At 53.9% G+C, this 19,627-nt stretch overlaps 1 protein-coding gene and 1 long non-coding RNA gene across 3 annotated transcripts; both read right to left on the bottom strand.

Moving 5' to 3' along the window:
• Nucleotides 1-5,392: 5,392 nt before the first annotated feature.
• LOC110742925 lies at nt 5,393-8,152 on the bottom strand. The gene is made up of 3 exons (XR_004182849.1): nt 7,920-8,152; nt 6,797-7,320; nt 5,393-6,714 (listed from the first exon to the last, which is right to left on the bottom strand). It is a non-coding gene; the product is annotated as an uncharacterized LOC110742925 (long non-coding RNA).
• Nucleotides 8,153-12,869: 4,717 nt separating this feature from the next.
• CPLANE2 (ciliogenesis and planar polarity effector 2) lies at nt 12,870-19,032 on the bottom strand. 2 transcript variants are annotated; one of them, XM_009200130.4, is made up of 6 exons: nt 18,251-19,032; nt 17,836-18,114; nt 14,808-14,960; nt 14,064-14,188; nt 13,679-13,815; nt 12,870-13,466 (listed from the first exon to the last, which is right to left on the bottom strand). In XM_009200130.4, the coding sequence occupies exons 2-6, from the start codon at nt 17,945-17,947 to the stop codon at nt 13,217-13,219; spliced, it is 777 nt and encodes a 258-aa protein (XP_009198394.2). In that variant the 5' UTR covers nt 17,948-18,114; nt 18,251-19,032; the 3' UTR covers nt 12,870-13,216. The 2 variants fall into 2 exon arrangements, with proteins under 2 accessions (XP_009198394.2, XP_031520576.1); XM_031664716.1 differs by having other exon boundaries at nt 18,213-19,032.
• Nucleotides 19,033-19,627: the final 595 nt, after the last annotated feature.

Raw genomic sequence — 19,627 nt, forward strand, 5'->3', positions numbered from 1 at the left:
CACAAAGCCATGCAGCTCACAACAAGCAGGGCTAGGACTTGTGTCCGTATCTTCTGTCCCAGGAAAGAGGTTTTCTGCTCTGCTCTTATAAAAGCGCTCCAAATGGCCTGATGAGGCCCAGCCCTGTCCCCCATTCTCCCCCCACCACTCACAGCACAGCGAACTCTTCCATGTGGCTGAGCAGCTGTTTGCCCACCATGAGGATGATGAGCTGTTGGGTGACCTCGATGTGGCAGCCACCAGGGCCGCGCTGTTGTTGGCAGGCACAGAGCACCTTACTCAGGGCTTCGGGGCTGCATAGGGGTTACCCCACCTCCTTGCTGGTGCACAAAGTTGGCCACCTGCTCCTCCTACCCACTTTGGAGGCCCCAGAGGCAGATCCTACCCCTGCCAGACCTGAGGTTGTGAGGACTACCCACTAACCCCTAGAGCTAACAACCCAGAGGTACATAATCACATCCTCACTCTGCATGCCAAGCAATGTGCCATACTGACCGGGGTACCCCACAAACCTAAGGGCCCCTGCATCTGTGGGTAATGTGCTCTCCCTCTCTGGAGCCAGGCTGCAGCTAAACTCCATGCTGAGGCTGACCCCATCTCCCCACTCTGCTCCTAATCCTCTGGCTGCCCCCTGAATTGAGAGATAACCCTGCTGACAGAGCTGATGGGAGGCCTTGCCTACCCTACTAGGCCCCAGGGGTCTGCTGGGACCGTGGCCTAAACCTACTGCTCAACCTACGATCAGCCAATGCGGCATTTGTGGCCCAGGAAGATGGAGTCATTGTGCTGGGGAGTGGGCTCTTTTGGTGATCATCCTTCAATGACAATGGCAATTACACAATAACAGCACCTCCTGAGAGTCCAGCACTTTATGACTCTTAACCAGATCTCATTAAAGACTGGATGCTCCCAGGGAAAAGGACCAGCTCTGATTCATTTCTGTGTCCCTCGCATCCAACCAAGGGTGCACAGCAGGAAGGCTCCCAAAAGATGGTGATAAAGTCAAACTGCAGCATTGGGAGGTGGCATTGTCAGGCTTGGGGCCACCCAGTGAGGGCTGAAGGGCAGACTGAATGCAGGTGTTAGATTTTCACAGTTGTGCAATGATGGGCCCGGAAATTACAGTCGGTAAGACTCTAGCCCAGGGAAATCAAGAACCAGCTTTAAGATCAATAGCAAGACCTGGGCAGGGACAAATCTGGAGTCCAAAGGGTGCTGCTGCTTTGCTGGGCTGCTTCCTTGGGAAGCAACAGCCCCAAGGCTGGGGTTTGGGGAGTGGTCCTCACCTGCCTTTGAAGAATGCCATGTAGAAGGGAGAAGAATAGAAATTGACAAACTGAAAATGAAAGTGAAGGCATTTTCATGGAGGGTCTGGATTCTATCCATCTCTGGACAAAGGGCAGAGCTGGTCGGAATTCTACTGGGCGCAAGGGGGCAGGCATAGTCCATCAGGTCAGCCCCTATGCTCCTGTCCTTAACCTACCAACCCCTAATGTCAGCCATGTGTCCCTGGCCACTCTCACTTGAGGGTGACTGCAGACACCAGACTCCCAGTTCCCAGATGACACAAAGATAGCCCTGCAACTCATTACCTTCACTTACTCCATCTGGTGAGTCAGCCAGTGTGGTGTAGACCTGGTTTTAGAGGAAGACCAGGCCAGGCGTGGTGGTTCACACCTGTAATCCTAGCACTTTGGGAGGCCGAGGTGGGTGGATCACCTGAGGTCAGGAGTTTGAGACCAGCCTGACCCACATAGTGAAACCCTATCTCTACTAAAAATACAAAAATTAGCTGGGCGTGGTGGCAGGTGCTTGTAGTCCCAGCTACTTGGGAGGCTGAGTCAAGAGAATGGCATGAACCTGGGAGGTGGAGCTTGCAGTGAGCTGAGATGGCACCACTGCACTCCAGTCTGGGCGACAGAATGAGACTCTGTCTCAAAAAAAAAAAAAAAAAAAGAGGAAGACCAGTACCTGGTTGAGCACAGTGCTGCTGATGTTGGCAATGTTGCCAGCCTAGGCAGAGTGATGGGCCATTACCTGGAGCCACCCATGTGGTGGGATGAAAAAAACCTGAAGATGCCCACATTAGGCCTGGAGCCTGGAACAGTGCTCCCACCCTCCATTGCCCCAAAGGACATTCACTTGGGTCATGAGCACAGAGTTGCCAGTGTGGAACATTGCAATGCTGATAATGCCATGGTAAATTATGACAGACAAGCCAGGTGCAGTGGCTCACACCTGTAATCCTAGTACTTTGGGAGGCCAAGGCGGGAGGATCATGAGGTCAGGAGATCGAGACAACCCTGGCTAACACGGTGAAACCCCGTCTCTACTAAAAATACAAAAAATTAGCTGGGCGTGGTGGCGGGCGCTTGTAGTCTCAGCTACTCGGGAGGCTGAGGCAGGACAATGGCGTGAACCCAGGAGGTGGAGCTTGCAGTGAGGCGAGATTGCGCCACTGCACTCTAGCCTGGGTGACAGAGCAAGACTCTGTCTTAAAAACAAACAAACAAACAAATTATGACAGACACAGGGAAAATCATCACAACGCAAAGCTGGGGGCCGGGAGAGAGGGCTGTCAGAGCTGGAGAGTGGACTGCCAGTGTTCCAGTCCACCCACCCTGGAGGGGCCAGTCCTTCCAGAGCAAAGGCTCAGTGTCCCCTCACCACAGTGAGGATGGCTGCAGAGCTGGTGAGTAGGTGGGAAAGGCAGCTGTGGGGTGGGAAGTAGAGCTCCTTCAAGTCTGTCACTGGGTTCTGGGTCATCTGCAGGGCCAGGGCAGCAAACTCTAGATGTGGGCACTCCTATCACAGGGGGCAACAGAAATGTGCATCCTAGGGCCAAGAGGCTGGTGGCATGAGCCTAGGATGGGGAAGCCCCCCACCTTTTCTTTTTTTTTTTTTTTTTTTTTTTTTTGAGACGGAGTCTCGCTCTGTCACCCAGGCTGGAGTGCAGTGGCCAGATCTCAGCTCACTGCAAGCTCCGCCTCCCGGGTTCACCCCATTCTCCGGCCTCAGCCTCCCGAGTAGCTGGGACTACAGGCGCCCGCCACATCGCCCGGCTAGTTTTTTGTATTTCTTAATAGAGACGGGGTTTCACCAGGTTAGCCAGGATGGTCTCGATCTGCTGACCTCGTGATCCGCCCGTCTCGGCCTCCCAAAGTGCTGGAATTACAGGCTTGAGCCACCGCGCCCGGCCAGCCCCCCACCTTTTCATGACTGCAGAGGGCGCTCTGGAAGTCCAGGAATGGGTTCTAATTCATTTTTGGTTTTGCAGGGCCTTTTTCCCCAGGGCATGGTTAAAAGCCTGTGGATGGATGGCTACATGGATGGGTGGGTAGACGAAGAAGTAAACAGCAAATGGGTGGACATGTGGAAAAGGGCTACATAGACTGATGAGTGAGCAGGCAGTAGGCTGACAAATGGGTGGGTAAACTGGGCAAGCACTCAGTAAATCTCTATAGTTTATTCACAAGAAAGTGGGTAGGTAGGCAGGTGGGTGGAGGGATGGACGGATGGCTACGTGGGTGAGCAGATAAAAGTCTGGTGGGATGGTTGATGAACATGGGGAAAAATGGATGAATGGATGAGTGGGATGGGTGGATGAGTGGGATGGGTAGATGGGTGGATAAATGGATAAATTTATTAGTTTAGTCAATAACTATTAACTGTGTACCACTGTGCAATAGATATTGAACATGCCACAGTGAACAAACTGGGGAAGATATATATATATATCCTATGAAGGAAATCTTTTTCATAGATGGTCACTCTAAAGAAATGACACTTTAGCTATGACCCAAAAGGTGAAAAGGTGCTAAAGGAACAGTGGAGAGAAGCTTTCCGGGGAGGGAACAGTGGGTGCAAAGGCAGGGCCACTCTTTTTCTTTTCTTTTTTTTGAGAGAGTCTCACCCTGTCCCCTGGGCTGGAGTACAGTGGCGTGATCTTGGCACACTGCAACCTCCCCCTCCCAGATTCAAACAATTCTCCTGCCTCAGCCTCCCGAGTAGCTGGGATTACAGGTGTGCACCACCACACCCAGCTAATTTTTGTATTTTTAATAGAGATGAGGTTTCACTCTGTTGGTCAGGCTGGTCTCAATCTCTTGACCTCGTGATCCACCCGCCTCAGCCTCCCAAAGTGCTGAGATTACAGGCGTGAGCCACTGCGCCTGGCCGGGGCTAATTTTTGTATTTTTAGTAGAGATGGAGTTTTGCCAAGTTGGCCAGGCTGGTCTTAAACTCCTAGCCTCAAGTGATCTGCTTGTTTCAGCCTCTCAAAGTGCTGGGATTATAGGCATCACCCACCGTGCATGGTCAATTTTAATTTTAATTTAATTTTAATATATTTTTCAGAGACAAGGTCTTGCTGTGTCACCCAGGTTGGAGTGCGGTGGCACAATCATAGCTCACAGCAGCCCCAAACTCCTGGCCCCAAGTGATTCTCCTGCCTCAGCCTACTGAGTAACTGGGACTACAGGTGCATGCCACTGCACCCAGCTAATTTTTTATTTTTTAGTAGAGGGAAAGTCTCACTGTGTTGCTGAGGCTGATCTTGAATTCCTGGGCTCAAGTGATCCTCCTGCCTCAGCCACCCAAAGTGCTGCGATTACAGGTGTGAGCCACTGTGCCTGGGCCAGGGCCACTCTTGAGAGTCACCTGAGTTGTGTACTGCACTATCCAAAGCGTACCATTGACATTTACTTCATTGTCTCAGTGTTCCATTTCTGCTTTTTCAGTCCCCCAGCCCCTGTTTAACCAATACCTTATGTTAAATTATCCCTGTTAAAATACCTTCTCTGGTTTTCTATCTTCCTATAACCCTGTTGAATGGATAAAGTGATGGATAGCTGGACAAATGGGTAGGCAGAAGGTAGATTATTCACAGATTCACTCAACAAACATTTATTGAGCATCTTCTATATGCTAGAGACTATTCTGGGCACAGGGGTACAGCAGGCAACATCACACACAAGGTCTCTGTTCTCATGGAGCTCACATGCCAGTGGAAGAAGACAGATAATAAACAAATAAATCATAAAATACAGTGATGAATGCTGCGATTAAATTAAAACCGTGACAGAGAGCCTCTCCGGATTAGTGATCAGGGAAGACCTCTCTAGGAAGGAAACATTTGAGACTTGAATGACAAGGAGTAGGCCATATAAAATCTGAAGGGACTGGGCGTGGTGGCTCCTGTCTGTCTGTAATCCCAGCACTTTGGGAGGTTAAGCCAGGCAGATCGCCTGAGGTCAGGTGTTCGAGACGAGCCTGGCCAACATGGTGAAACCCCATCTCTACTAAAAATACAAAAATTAGCCAGGTGTGGTGGCACACACCTGTAATCCCAGCTACTCGGGAGGCTGAGGCAGGAGAATGATTTGAACCTGGGAGGTAGAGGCTGCAGTCAACTGAGATTGCACCACTGCACTCCAGCCTAGGCAACAGGGTGAGACTCCATCTCAAAAACAACAACAACAACAACAAAAAGTTGAAGGAAGAGGATTCTGGCAGAGCATAGCCAATATAGCCAATGCCAAGGCTCCTGGGTAGAAATGAACTTGACCTATTTAAGGATCTGGTGGAGCCAGTTGGGGAGAACCAGACACAGGCCAGATGGTACAGGGCCTTGTAGGCCACTGTGAGGGGTTTGGATGATTTCCCAGGTACGTCTCAAATGAGACTGTCCTGGAAGGCTTTGAGGAAGGTAACACAGAATGTCACCGTACTGGCAGCTGAGAATGAATTAAGTGGGGCAAGGAGACCTGTTGGGAGGTCACTGCAGTGGTCCAGGAAAGAGGAAATGGTGACTTGGACTGGAGTGGGGAGAGCTGGGGTGTGGCAGGGGAGGTAGGGAGAAGCGAACTCAGGATCAATGATTAGATGTTTGGATACACAGGTAGGTAGCTGGATGGGTGGGTGGGTAGGTGGAATGTTTTCTCCTTCTCGGTTCTGGGGAGGGTCTCTTTCCAAGGTCCAGCTTATTATATAAATACTCCCAATGTTTCACCTCACCAAGCCTATAGCATCCTGATGTCAGGGGAGGGTGGAAAGTGACCCGGGAAAAGTGTGAGGAGAAGCCAGATTTGGATCCCGGGATGTTGGACTCCAAAGTCTGAGCTCTTCCCAGTACACTTTCTGGCCTCTGAGAACTCTGGGAAGTGTGGCTGTGGCCTGGAGGGCTGAGCTGGGCATCACCTCGTGGTCCTGGAAGTCGCTGCAGTCCCAGTGGTGGGCCAAGGTGGCACTCCCTGCTTCCAGTGCTCCAGGAAGGCCATGGCCCAGAAGGACATGAAGATACTGAAGAACACAGGTCCTGGGTGGTCAAAGAGGCAGCTCAGCTGTGAGGAGGGGAGAGAGGGCACAAGGTAGGGCCAGCATCCAGACCCAGGTTGGGTCCAAAATACCTACCTGTTATTTTTTCCCCTTTCCCTGGCTCACCTTGGCCATGGGGCAGATCCCGGAAATATTCCGCATGGCACAGGTATCACAGAGTGGCACCCCCACTGGCACAGATCTCCTCTCTATGAGCAGAGGGTGCCTATCCTGGCAAGGCCTATCCTCAACCAGGCAGACAACCTGGCCCATCCAGCCCATCCCCCAACCCTTCCGCAGCCATCCACACTGGTGTGTTGGCCCCCACGGTGACAAGTCCAGAGATAAAGAGCAGGGTGCCCACCAGAGTGACAGGCAGCAGACAGGCCATGTAGAAACCTGAAGGGTAAGAGAAAGCTCATGAACCCCCATCTCTGCACTCAAGCCCCACTCCCAGACCCCACCCCAGCGCCAGACTCACCTAGCCAGGCAAAGTGGGTGACCACCTTCTCCCCAAAGTACTCTCATACGTAGTCCAGGGGCTTGTACTTGTGCCAGTATCCCCAGCAAGCCCAGTATGGGTACAGCAATTGGCGAGAGTTGAGATCTGAACCGGGTACCTGGTACCCAGGCAGTTCAAAGGGGCCCTAGGAGGACAAAAGGAGGGAGAGCTGCAGGGAGGTTTGAGAGTGCTCTCCAGATGCCCCAGCCACTGCTGCCATGCTGTCAGGCCTGGGAGAGATCTGAGCTTGGGGCATCTCTTCCTCATGCTGTGGGAAGGCTGCAGTGTAGATGCCCTCTGCCAGCAGGTGGGCGATGGCCATCTCTGTATGTTTCTTCTTCCCGGAGATTGTGCGGGCCAGGATTTCTGCCACTTGCCAGGGGAGTCCTGGTGTCAACTGCCCGCTTAAGGTCCCAGCTGGACTCGCTCCAAGCAGCCGTCTCACCACTCAGTGCCTCCACATGTAGGAGAAGTAGGAGTCATGGGAATCGCTGCCCAGGAATCTGTCAGAGGAACAGGGGTCAGAAGCCCAGCCCTCAGCCCGATCTGAAACCTAATACCAGTCCAGAGCCTCTCCGTTGCAGACAGGCAGGTGAGACACGCCAGCTGCCATTGCCAGAGAGCTCTTCTGCCCACAGAGCGCAGCCTGGGCTGCGTGTGTTCCAGTCAGGTGAGCACCAGATCGGATTGAACAGGTAGGAATCAGGGATAGTGGGCAGGGCCGGAGCTCCAGTTTGCGGAAAGGACAGAGTCGGAGACCTAAAGCGAGTGACGCGGAAGTTGCCTCTGAGGCACCCCGAGGAGGGGCAAATCAGCCTTGGCTACGCTAAGGCTTCTACTGGCTCCTGCCCCTCCGCGGACAGACCTCGCCCACTCGAGGCGCCACCCGGTCTCACTTGCCCGGCTCCGAGCTGCGGAAGGCGCACGTGTCCTACCGCCGGCTGCGCACCTTCTGCTGTAGAGGGTTGCGCAGGCGCCGTTGTGGCTCCCCCCTCCCCCGCCCGAGCCCTCAGAGTAGGGGCTGGGCCGGGCCTGGGGTCAAGGACAGGGTTACGGCCCCTGAGGAGACGCTGCCCCGGGCAGACCCGTCCCACCCTTCTACCTGCGGCGGCGCGCGCAGACTCAGTTCCTCGGTGTAGCACAGCGGCTCCCAGGCGCGCTCAGCTCGGCGAATGGTGCGGCGCTACGCGGGGCTGCTCTCCCAGTAGAGGGAAAGACCCCTAAGCCCCTCCCCTCACGGTCCCGGGAGGTGACAGATCCCTTTTTTTTTTTTTCCTGAGACAAAATCTCGCTCTGTTGCCCAAGCTGGAGTGCAGTGGCGCGATCTCGACTCACCACAACCTCCGCCTCCCGGATTCAAGCGATTCTCCTGTCCCAGCCTCCCAAGAGCTGGGATTACAGGCATGCGCCACCACGCCCGGCTAATTTTTGTATTTTTAGTAGAGAAGGGGTTTCACCGTATTGGCCAGGGTCTCGAACTCCGGACCTCAGGTGATCCGTCCGCCTTGGCCTCCCAAAGTGCTGGGATTACAGGCGTGAGCCACCGCGCCCCGCCAGGTCCCATTTTTCGCGTCGGTCCTTTCTGCCTTCAAAAGTGCTTTGACATGCGTTTCCTCGTTTAAATTTCAAATGAGGAAAACGAACACCCTGGTTTTTCAAACGCGGAGACAGACGCCGGGTGGGCCCCGTCGTATAGTGACTGATCTTGCCCCTTTCTTGGTCGCCTCCAATGTGCCAGGCCCTGGCCTGAGCGTTTTACACCCTTCGTCCGTGTAATCGTCACAGCCCCTGCATAGGGCTGACACTACGGCCAAACCCATTTGACAGATGAGCTGCTGAAGCCGCTTGTGCTGGTCTCAGAGCTGGCCAGGGGCGTCTGCGCTCGGCCTCGGGACCCGCAGTCCGCCGGCTCTGCGCTCACCTCCTCCAGGTTCCGCTGAAAATTCTTGCGCCATCGCCGCAGCCTGAGTCGCCTCTCTCCCGCCGCCGCGGGAGTTGCAGCTTCTCCTCCCAGGCGAGCACGAAGTCTGTCCCATCGCGGGGTCAGGGGGACAGTTAGGAGCGGTCTGACCCCGCTCCCACTCTGTCCCACTTTTTTATTTTTATTATTTTTTTTTTTTTTTGAGACGGAGTCTCGCTTTGTCACCCAGGCTGGAGTGCAGTGGCGCCATATCGGCTCACTGCAAGCTCCGCCTCCTGGGTTCACGCCACTCTCCTGCCTCAGCCTCCGAGTAGCTGGGACTACAGGCGCCCGCCACCACGCCCGGCTAATTTTTTGTATTTTTAAAAAAGTAAAGACCGGGTTTCACCGTGTTAGCCAGGATGGTCTCGACTTCCTGACCTCGTGATCCGCCCGCCTCGGCCTCCCAAAGTGCTGGGATTACAGGCGTGAGCCACCGCGCCCGGCCCCACTTTTATCTGGGTGGAAAGGATCTGAGTTCATCAGTCCCTAGTACTTAGGCCAAAATTAAAGGAAATTTGAGTTTGTAGCAAAAGGTATTAGGGTTAGTTCGAGGAAGGAACTGCCCATTGTAAGAAAAAGACAACAGACGCTGCAGGATTTCTCCGGGAAGGGAAAGGAGGTTTAAGGGAGAGCCTGTGGCCTGGTCACTCGGGCCTCGTGGGTGAGGTGGGACAAGAGTCCTGTCTGGCCCAAGTCTCACCAATGTAGGTTTTCCTGTCTCGGAAAATGTTACTCCTGGAGTCCAGGACATAAATGCTGCCGCAGGGCGCCAGATGCAGTTGTCGTCCCGGTTCCTGTCGGTGGCGTCATTGCCGTCCTGGGTGCAGCAGGCATAGGGGTGAAGGTGAGGGGATGGGGCACAGTTGCAGGTGCCAGAAGCTTCTCAGTTGGCCCAGTTGGGCCACCCGTCCCTCCCCGCACCCCTGACTAAATCTGAAGTGTAACAATAGAGGCGCTGTTAGCGCGATCTGGGATGCTTCTTCCTCCCCTCCACCTGCTCTCAGACCAGAACCGCCGCTGCTACTGTAATAACAAGGACGATGATAACAGCCAACATTTATTGGACACTTAACTTGGTGCCCGGCACGTGCTAAACATTTCACATGCATTTACTTCTCACAACTCAAATAAGTGAGTGCTGCTATCTCCATTTTACAGATGTGTCAACTGAGCAAAAGAGAATTACAGAGGACTTCCAAGGTCACGCACTTCCCCTTCAACCTCCTTCTGGACCACCCCTAACAAGGCCTCTCAGGATCCACCCCTTCTTTATAGAATAGAGCTGAACACCAGCTCCCCTGCTTCTCCCCACCCACCAGTGTTCCAGAGGTGGAAGGGCCTCCAACCCGCTCCTCCAGCTCATTTTTTGTTGTTTGTTTTGTTTTGTTTTTTTGAGACAGAGTCTCACTCTGTTGCCCAGGTTGAAGTGCAGTGGTGCAATCTTGGCTCACTGCAACCTCCGCCTCCTGGGTTTAAGCGATTCTCCTGCCTCAGCCTCCTGAGTAGCTGGGATTACAGGCACTTGCCACCACACCCAGCTAATTTTTGTATTTTTAGTAGAGACGAGGTTTCACCATGTTTGCCAGGTTGGTCTTGAACTCCCGACCTCAGATGATCCGCCCACCTCGGCCTCCTAAAGTGCTGGGATTACAGGCGTGAGCCACTGTACCCAGTGGGGCCCAGAAGTTTGAGACCAGCCTGGGCAATATAGCGAGACCTTGTCTCTCAAAAAAGTTTTAACATTAGCTGGGTATGGTGGGAGCTACTTCCGAGGCTGGGGAGAAACGGGGAGTTCTCCCAGAGTTCAAGGCTGCAGTGAGTGATGATTGGGCCACTGCACTCCAGCCTGGGCGACACAGCAAGACCCTGTCTCTAAAAAAATAAGAAGGGCATCAGCAAGAGGGCAATGGCAGAGCATTAAACCAGGTGTGGGGCTCCTTGGAGTTTGAGGCCCTGTGTGACCGGACAGGTCACAGTCCCATGCCATCAGCCTGAACACGTGCATGTGAGAACACACTCTCCTCTCACCCACTCTCCACAGGGCTACCCAGAGACCTCCCAGGAGGCACAGGCATCGACTATTCAAAGCATTGTGGCTTCCAGTTCTGCACTGTGGTGATGGAGACCCCAGGGTGGCCTACTAAATACTAAAGTGGCACCGGGGCTGTGCTGGGAGGAGCTGAGAAGGCTGCCCTGGATGGCTGGTGGAGGGGCTCTAAGCCCCAGCCCTGTTGCCCTCCCCACTTTGTCCTCACCCAGGGAGACACCTCTTGTTTGGTGTAAAGGTGGATGAGGGGTCAATTCTCTGACCAGAGCAGTGCCAGCCAGGAGACTGCCCTGCCTCGCCATGCGGGGCGGGGGGGGGGGATCAGGTTATGCTCCAGACAGCTTTCTGGCTTTTGGCTGAGCTGGTGCCCAAGAGGGACAGGAAGCCTCCTTTCCGGGGGTGGGGGGGTGGGGTTTATGCCCAGAGATGACCGGCTGGGATGTGGGGTAGGCGGTTCCTAAGCACAAATGCCTGTAGCTGGAGGCCCACAGTCAGGCCTGGGGCTGCCTTCTGGGCCCTACCCTCCACTCCATTGCTGCTCAGGTGAGCTAAGGTCTCCTGGAGTTAAGGACAGAGGGGAACATGGATAGATCCACCTGGAAGCAGGGCTGAGGGCTGCAGAAGTGGGAGCCGGCCTGCAGGCTCTGAGGCTGGGGTCCCGTCCAGGGACATTCCTTCTTGGGGTGTGGGATAAGTGCAGGGCCTGAGCTCTAAGCCTTAGTCAGCGGTGAGAAGGTGCTGGAATCAGTCCTTCCTCTGGCCCAGACCCTGGAAGGGTTGACAAACGTAGGTGGCAGTACCCAGGGAGGACAGGCTGGCAGTGTGGATGGGCATGTGAGCAGTGTGCTTGGGTGCAGGCATCAGGACAGGTGAGTCTAGACCTCCTGTGTGTGCCAGCAGGCAGGCGTGGAAAGTGCTTTCGTCCTAGCGCAGGTGTGTGTGAGCACAGGTCATACTGTGTGAGTGGGGCCTGGGCAGAGCTGCAGAGTTCCAAGAGTCAGCTGGCTTTCGGGACACTCTGCTTTGAGCCAGACGCAGGCCCGGCCTCAGCCCAGGGGTTCATCTATGGGGCTGGGCAGGGGCTCATTGGAGGGGATCGTATAAAGGCCCCTTTCCCTGGGGCCTTCCCCTCATCCTCCTTAGACTACTTTCACCAGCATCTCTGGCTTATGGGGCAGGGCCAAGACACAAGGCTGGGCCTACTCACTCCCCTCCCGGTTCCTGTCCTTGATGGCCTCCCATGGGACAGAGCTGCCTCTCAGGCCAGCTGACGCTCTGACCCCCACTGGGATGGTCCTTGATCCTGCATGGTGCTGCTTTCGGGTGCCCCTGGGCTGCCAGGACTCCTATCCTAAGCCTGGTCTGACAGCTTCATGATCAAGAAAGGCATTGCAGGCCAGGCGCGGTGGCTCGTGCCTGTAATCCCAGCACTTTGGGAGGCTGTGGCGGGCTGATTATTTGAGGTCAGGAGTTTGAGACCAGCCTGGCCAACATAGTGAGACCCCATCTCTACTAAAAATACAAAAATTAGCTGGGCATGGTGGTTGGCGACTGTAATCCCAGCTACTCGGGAGGCTGAGGTAGGAGAATCGCTTGAAACCAGGAGGTGTAGGTTGCAGTGAGCTGAGATCACACCACTGTACTCCAACCTGTGCCACAGAGCAAGACTCCGAAAAAAAAAAAAAAAAAAGAAAGAAAAAGAAAGGCCCTGCAGAGCGACGGGCTTGACTCCTGGACTCACAGGTGGACTCCATGTCCCAGCCTCCCCCACAGCGCCACATGACTACATGACTGCTGGGTGCTGGTCTCTGGAATGTGGGCAGAATGAGGTGCCACCCTGGGCCTGGTCCACAGAAAGCTGGGGGCCACCTCCCGCCTGCATTCACTCCCTGGCTGCTAACTGGGTGCTGATGCCCTAGGGCAGCTGGACAGGGTCTCTGGGGCTGGGTCTCTGTAGGAGCGCCTGGAGCAGAGCCCCACGCCCACTGTCACCTCCTTCCTAGCTGAGGCCTATTCAAGAACGAACACATGGAGTACAGCACTGGGATTTCGGAGTTCATCTGTTACAACAAATGGTGTCACCTCAACCAATAAAGGCTCTTGATTGAAGTCACTTGAGAGGCACCCCTTCTTCCAGTCACCCTCCACGGGTGCTGCCAAAGGGGGAAAGGCCGTGGGAGATGTTCGAGCTCAGGGCCTTGTTCCCCAACTCCCTGGCATGAATTCTGCAAGGAAAGCGCTGCTCGGGGGCGGGCCCTCTCCGGCCACATCCTCCATATCAGGTCATGCTGGCTAGTCTTCCAGATGGGACCCATGTTCCTGCCTCAGCCTCAGGCCCTATGTCGAGACCTGAGGGTTGGGGGTGGGATCACAAGCACCCACTCGTTATTCATTCAGGAGCACTCTCTGGGGGGTTGGGAAGCAGGCCAGCTGCCACCTGGTCCTGGTGCCACAGCTGCTCAGCAAGGCCGTTGAGTACGTGGGCAACGTCAGCCAGCCCAGCCCGCCCGTCCAGCGTGCGCCCATCAGCCAGCCGCCGCCCTGGCACACTCTTCACCCGTAGCAGGGGCAGCTCCCAGGCCTGCCGAAAGGCTATGAGGTCCCGCTCAGGCACGTCTGTGTGCATGTACTGGTCAAATCTGGAGGAGGGTCAAGGAGCCTGGCTGGCTGCCTCTGCACAGCCCCCCATCAGACCCTGCCTCTCCTTCCTCCCTGGAGCCCACACCCAGGAGCTGGGGTAGCCATGCTGTACCCTCTAAGTAAAAGCTCAGGTGCTGAATTCCATGCCTGGGCAGAGGCTGGGCCCCTGACCCCCTTGCTCCGTGACTTGCTGAGGGTATCCAAAGGATACTTGGAGCCAATGACCATCCTGACGACACCAGGGGCCTCACGTGCTATGCGGGTCAGCTGTCCAGGGAGGTCTTCAAAGGAGGCACGGTCAGTGAAGGAGAAGAGGAAGAGGAAGGCATCTGTGTTCTCCATGCAAGCCTGGTGATGGAGAGGCATATAACCATATCACCTCCCATCAACTGCAGGGCCCTGAGAAGAATCAGGAATAATCCCTCCTTTCACAGATTGGGAAACTGAGGCCCAGGGCACGGAGCGGCTGGTCCTAGGACAAGCATGGGCTGGGACTCAGTCTCCAGTGCCAGCTCAGATCTCTGAGCAGTGCCTTGAACTCACTACTACCCAACCAGCCCCTGGCAGAGCCCACCCAGGCCCACATGCCTGCTCACCGGGAGCATATGATCGAACTTTTTGAGTGCAGACTCTCCACAGTCCCAGAACTCAAAACGAAACATGACGACACGGCCACTGGCCTGCAGCTTGGCTGGCCAAAATACCACGGTGGTCTGGATGCCTGAGGGGGAGCCAGGGTCAGCCATTCAGCATGGGAGAGGTGGGGGTGGAGGAATAGGGGGCCAGGAAGGAATAGGAAGAAGAGATACATCCCTGCCCTGATGGGTCCCCAGTTTGATGAGGGCAGCCCAGTCCTTGACCCAGGAGAATTCGCTGATGGGAGAAACAGAGACCAGCCCTGGAGGAGACTCTGGTATACCAGGAAGATGCAGCCCTAGCTATGGCAAAGCAGTTTCGTTTGTATGTCCAGGGAGACCCAAAGGGCCCAGGGCACTGGGAGATGTTTCACCATGGTGGAACAATCAGCATCCAGTGGTGAGAAACAAGAAAGCAAGATTAGCATTTCCTGAGCGTCTGCCTTGAGCATAGCTTGATGCTAGGCATGTTACCACCACTACCTCTGTTGGCAACCACACAACAACCCTGTGGGGTAGGTACCATTATTCCTTTGGGACCAAGGAGCCCATGTAGGCTCAGAGAGGTGAAGTGACCTTCTAAGGCTACAGAGTAAGAGGTGGAGCTGGGTATCAACCCTGGCTTGTGTGGTCCAGGGCCAGGTTCTTGCCTCCACCCCCAAGGAGGGCCTCCCAGGATGGGCAAAGGATTGAGGTCCCACTCACCGGTGGTCTCGTGGTGCACCACAGGCACCTCCAGGCCAGCCAGCTTGGCCACCAGCGCCGTCTTGCCCACACCACTCTTCCCAGACACAAAGATCTTATAGCTGGCAGTGTCGATGGACACAGGCGGCGGCAGCACTGGCCGCTCAAGCAGGCCTAGAGCAAAAAGGGAGCCAGGCAGGGTCGAAGGGTGCTGTGGTTTGAAGGTGTCCCCCAAAGTTCATGTGTTGGAAACTTAATCCCCAATGCAGCAGTGTTAGGAAGTCAGGCCTAATACAAGGTGATCGAGTGTTCTGCTCTCATAAATGGATTAATGTTGTCATTGGGGCAGTGGGTTTGTTATAAAAGCCAGTTTGGGTGCCTCTTGCTGTCTTGCTGTTGCCCTTCTGCCCGTCTGCCCATGGGATGACACAACATGAAGGCCCTTTCCAGATGCCACTGCCATGTTCTTAGACTTCCCAGCCTCCAGAACCACGAGCTAAATAAACTTCTGTTCATTATAAATTACCCAGAGGAGGCCAGGCGCAGTGACTCACACCTGTAATCCCAGCACTTTGGGAGGCCAAGGCGGGTGCATCACTTGAGGTCAGGAGTTCGAGACCAGCCTGGCCAACATGGTGAAACTCCATCTCTACAAAAAAAAAAAATACAAAAAATTAGCTGGGTGTGGTGATGTGTGCCTATAATCCTAGCTTCTTGGGAGGCTGAGGCGGGAGAATTGCTTGAACCTGGGAGGTGAAAGTTGCTAAGCCAAGATCACACCACTGCACTCCAGCCTGGGCGACAGAGTGAAACTTTGTCTCAAAAAAATATAAATAAATAAATAACTCAGAGTGTGGTATTCTGTTATAGCAGCATAAAATGAACTAAGACGGGGGTAAATCCTGCACTTGCCCCATCAGATCCTGGGCTGGACAATCTCATTTATTTATTTTTATTTTTTTTCTTTACCTTCTATTTTTAATAGGGATGGGGTCTCACTGTGTTGCTCAGGCCGGTCTTGAGCTCCTGGGTTCAAGCAATCCTCCCACCTTGGCATCCGAAAGTACTGGGACTACAGGCATGAGCCACCACATGCAGCCAAGGACAACCTCGTTTCTAATGGCTTCTTCAGGGCTAAGCAACCATCTGTGGTTCTTTTTTTTTTTTTTTTTGAGATGGAGTTTCGCTCTTGTTGCCCAGGTTGGAGTGCAATGGCATGATCTCAGCTCACTGCAACTTCAGCCTCCTGGGTTCAAGTGATTCTCCTGCCTCAGCCTCCCGAGTAACTGGGATTACAGGCGTGCGCCACCATGCCTGGCTAATTTTGTAGCCAGGGGGTTTCTCCATGTTGGTCAGGCTGATCTCAAACTCCCAACCTCAGGTGATCTGCCTGCCTCAGCCTTCCAAAGTGCTGGGATTACAGGTGTGAGACACTGTGCCCAGCCCCATCTGTGGCTCTTAATACTCAACCCAGTTTTACAGAAGTCTGGGATACAAAGAGACTGGCCTAAGTGATTATAGTCAGTCTGTTGATATTTATTTACTAGCTGCTCTCAACTAGCTGTTTCTTGTGGGGCCTGCATGACAACCACTGAATGATACATTCGGGTGCATAAACCCAGCTGTTAAAAAAAAGAAAAAAACCCAAATGTCTGTGGTTAAAGTAAAAACACAAAAATTAAAAGCCATCACTGCCATTCCTCTAAGTTATGGCTGTTTGATCCTATCTGTGGCATAGATAATATGGTCAGTGGATTCTATGATGTCCCCAGAAAATCAGCTCAACCTTCACTCAATTCTCTTCCACTCAACACAACTAAATGCAAAATAAATACAATAACAATCAACCTTCAGTGAACACCCACTGTATGCCAGACCTTGCTCAGTATGTTACAAACACACTCTTTATCAATTTCCCCAGGACCTCTATGGGATAAATACTGTGATTATCCCCATTTTACAGAAGTGGGACTTTAGGCTAGAGTTCACTTATCCCCAGTCATACAGCTAGCAGTGGTGGAGCCTGGGTCACTTACCTGGGTATGTGTAACCCCAAATACAGTGTTACCAGCCGTCATGGGATTAAAGGGACAGTGGCCATAATCGAGGGTTTGTTTTTTTTTTTCTTTTGAAATGGAGTTTCGCTTTTGTCACCCAGGCTAGAATGCAATGGCTGGACCTAGGGTCACTGCAACCTCTGCCTCCTGGGTTCAAGTGATTCTCCTGCCTCAGCCTCCCGAGTAGCTGGGATTATAGATGCGCACCACCATGCCCGGCTAATTTGTGTATTTTTAGTAAAGACAGGGTTTCACCATGTTGGCCAGGCTGGTCTTGAACTCCTGACCTCAGGTGATCTGCCTACCTTGGCCTCCCAAAGTGCTGGGATTACAGGCGTGAGGGTCGTATTTTGAATCTAGTGTAATTTTTTTTTTAAACAGTTGACTTATTCACAAATTTTGGTTCTAGCTATCTCACTCTCTGGTCTTAAGCTTTCTGGCACCTTGCTTCTCCTGCCCAGAACTGTACTCCACAGCTGATTCCAGGCACCTTTGCCGGCCTGTCAGCCGGGCCCTGCCTGGGTGAGTCAGTTTCACTGAACTGACTCACCCAGGCAGTTCAGTGATGGGGAACACCAGTGTCTCATCCTAGAGACAGCAGGACATGGAAGAGGCTCACCTCTATTAGGGTGTGATATTAGCCAAGTCTGTACCATGTGCTGTTGAGAGGTTAAATGGGCGTGCACTGTGTAAGGAGCCCAACAGAGGGCCTGGCAGCAGCGGAGAGCTCAACCAACTGCATCTCTGGTGACAGTGGTTGCTGGCAGGGTTTCTGCTGTTTCCATGTTCCTGGCTCTGACGAGGGAATTAGCTCTAAGGAGACTTAGGGGTGGGGGGTCCCAGAGGTAGGGCTTTCAGTCCCCCAGGCTGAAGGCTGCTGAAGACTGCAGCAGGCCCTCACTGCCCTGCCTCTCTGCTCTATTCGGAGAGCAACAGGTGACACTGGCAGGGAGAGACAAGTGGCGGGCTGGAGGAAAGGGGGAGGCACTTACCAAACACCCGCCGGCGGTTCTTGCGCAGAATGCAAGCCAGGTACTCCTTGCCCTCAGCACTTTCGTGCCAGTTTGGGACAACCACCGAACCGGGCACGGGAGGTCTGGCCATGGCTGGGCACCGCGACGGGGTAGGGAAGTGGCAGAATGCTGAGACCAGGGAGTGCGAAGGGGGGTGACCGTACCAAGCCGGGCCTATGATCCCTCTTAACTGCTGACTCTCCCGGCGGGTACCAGAAAGTGCAGTCCCTCAGTTGCCTCTCTCCTCCGCAGTGCTCCCTGGGGATAGTCATCCCATTACTGCCTAGCGAAGGTATTTACCCAGCCCCTCTCCCCTTGTCACCTCCGGGGGTCAGACATCCCTGCTTCTCCTCTACCTTCTAGATCCCAACTCCCGGGGCTACCTAGCCCTCACCGTCAGCATTCCCGGCGGCGAAACAACCTAGGTGCCGAAGGCCCCTTTAAACGCCCACCCGCGCGCCCATCGCCCCAGCCCGCCAGGCCCGCTTCCGCCCCGCCTGCGTCCGGCTTCTGCCCGTGCTGGCAGCTCAGGCGCCGGTGCTCGCGGCGCATGTGCAGAGGTTGTTGCCATGGAGACGCCGGAGGTTGGATTGGGCGGGTTCCGGGCTGCGTTAGTCCCTCCTACAACGTCCGCAGGCAGCGCCGCGCGACGGCGCTGGATAAGGCCTTTCCTCTGGGTCGTGGATCCTCTTCTCTGCTACTCCGTCTGATCCCGTTTTTCTTCCAAAACATCTTGAAACCCCCCCTTCTCCAGGAGCCTTCCATGCTTCTCTGTGTCTCAGTTTCCTCTTCCATAACGTGGACGTAACATGTTATTCCCTCCATAGCAGTGCTCCACGTTATGGTTGTAGCTATTATTAATATTATTGCTCTATTAATCCTGCTCGGCAGGACCTCGAGATGACTTAAACATCTCTAGCTTCACTGATGGGGATACACACCAGCTCAGAGAGGTCAAGGGACTTGGCTGAACTTTTAAAAAAGAGTCAGAGGCCCTCTGGATTGTATTTTTCATTCATTCATTCATTCATTCAACAAATACTGAGCACCTACTATGTGCCTGGCCCATTCTAAGGGCTGGGAATACAGTGGCCAACAAGAAGTCACTGCCCTCCTGGGGCTGACTTTTCAGCTCTGAAACTCTGAGCTCCCCTCCACCGTTCCAGCACTGGATACCAGGCCTGTTACCCAGAAGGTGGGTGCTCAGTAAATGCCCATTGGTTGGAAAGGGTACAGGTGGGTCACTACTGAGAGTTTGTCTATTACATTTAATTTTTACCATTATCCTCCCGCAATGCCTTCAAGTAGGGCAAATCACTGTTTTGAAAGGAATAATCTAGGAGTTAAGCTTTACCGAAGGCCACCGAAATGCCAGACACTGGGAGCTTCACAGAGGTCACTGGATTTAATTCTATAAACAAATCTGTATAAATAGTATTACCCTCTTGTACTGATGAAGACATTCAGAAACATAACATGACTTGTCTGAGGTCACACTGCACAGCTAGTCAGCGTGAAACCGACTCAGAACTCACAGCTGGTTTGGTGTGTGGCTCACGTCTGTAATCCCAGCACTTTGGGAAGCCAAGGCAGGCAGATTGCTTAAGCTCAGGAGTTCAAGACCAACCTGGGCAACATAGTAAGACCCTGTCTCTACAAAACAATACAAAAATTAGCCAGGCACAGTGGTGGATGCCTGTAGTCCCAGCTACTTGGAGGCTGAGATGGGAGGATTGCTTGAGCCCGGGAAATGGAGGTTGCAGTGAGCCGA

The sequence above is a fragment of the Papio anubis genome, chromosome 1 (genome assembly GCF_008728515.1).
Source record: "Papio anubis isolate 15944 chromosome 1, Panubis1.0, whole genome shotgun sequence".
Classification (NCBI taxonomy): domain Eukaryota; kingdom Metazoa; phylum Chordata; class Mammalia; order Primates; family Cercopithecidae; genus Papio; species Papio anubis.

Excerpts from the sequence above, each read along its gene's own strand:
- CPLANE2 (XM_009200130.4), bottom strand. The coding sequence starts at position 17,947 with ATGGCCAGACCTCCCGTGCCCGGTTCGGTGGTTGTCCCAAACTGGCAC. Across the intron at positions 14,189-14,807 it reads GGTGCACCACGAGACCACCG|GCATCCAGACCACCGTGGTA; the intron begins GTGAGTGGGACC and ends GCTCCCCCTCAG. Across the intron at positions 13,467-13,678 it reads AGGATGGTCATTGGCTCCAA|ATTTGACCAGTACATGCACA; the intron begins GTATCCTTTGGA and ends ACCCTCCTCCAG.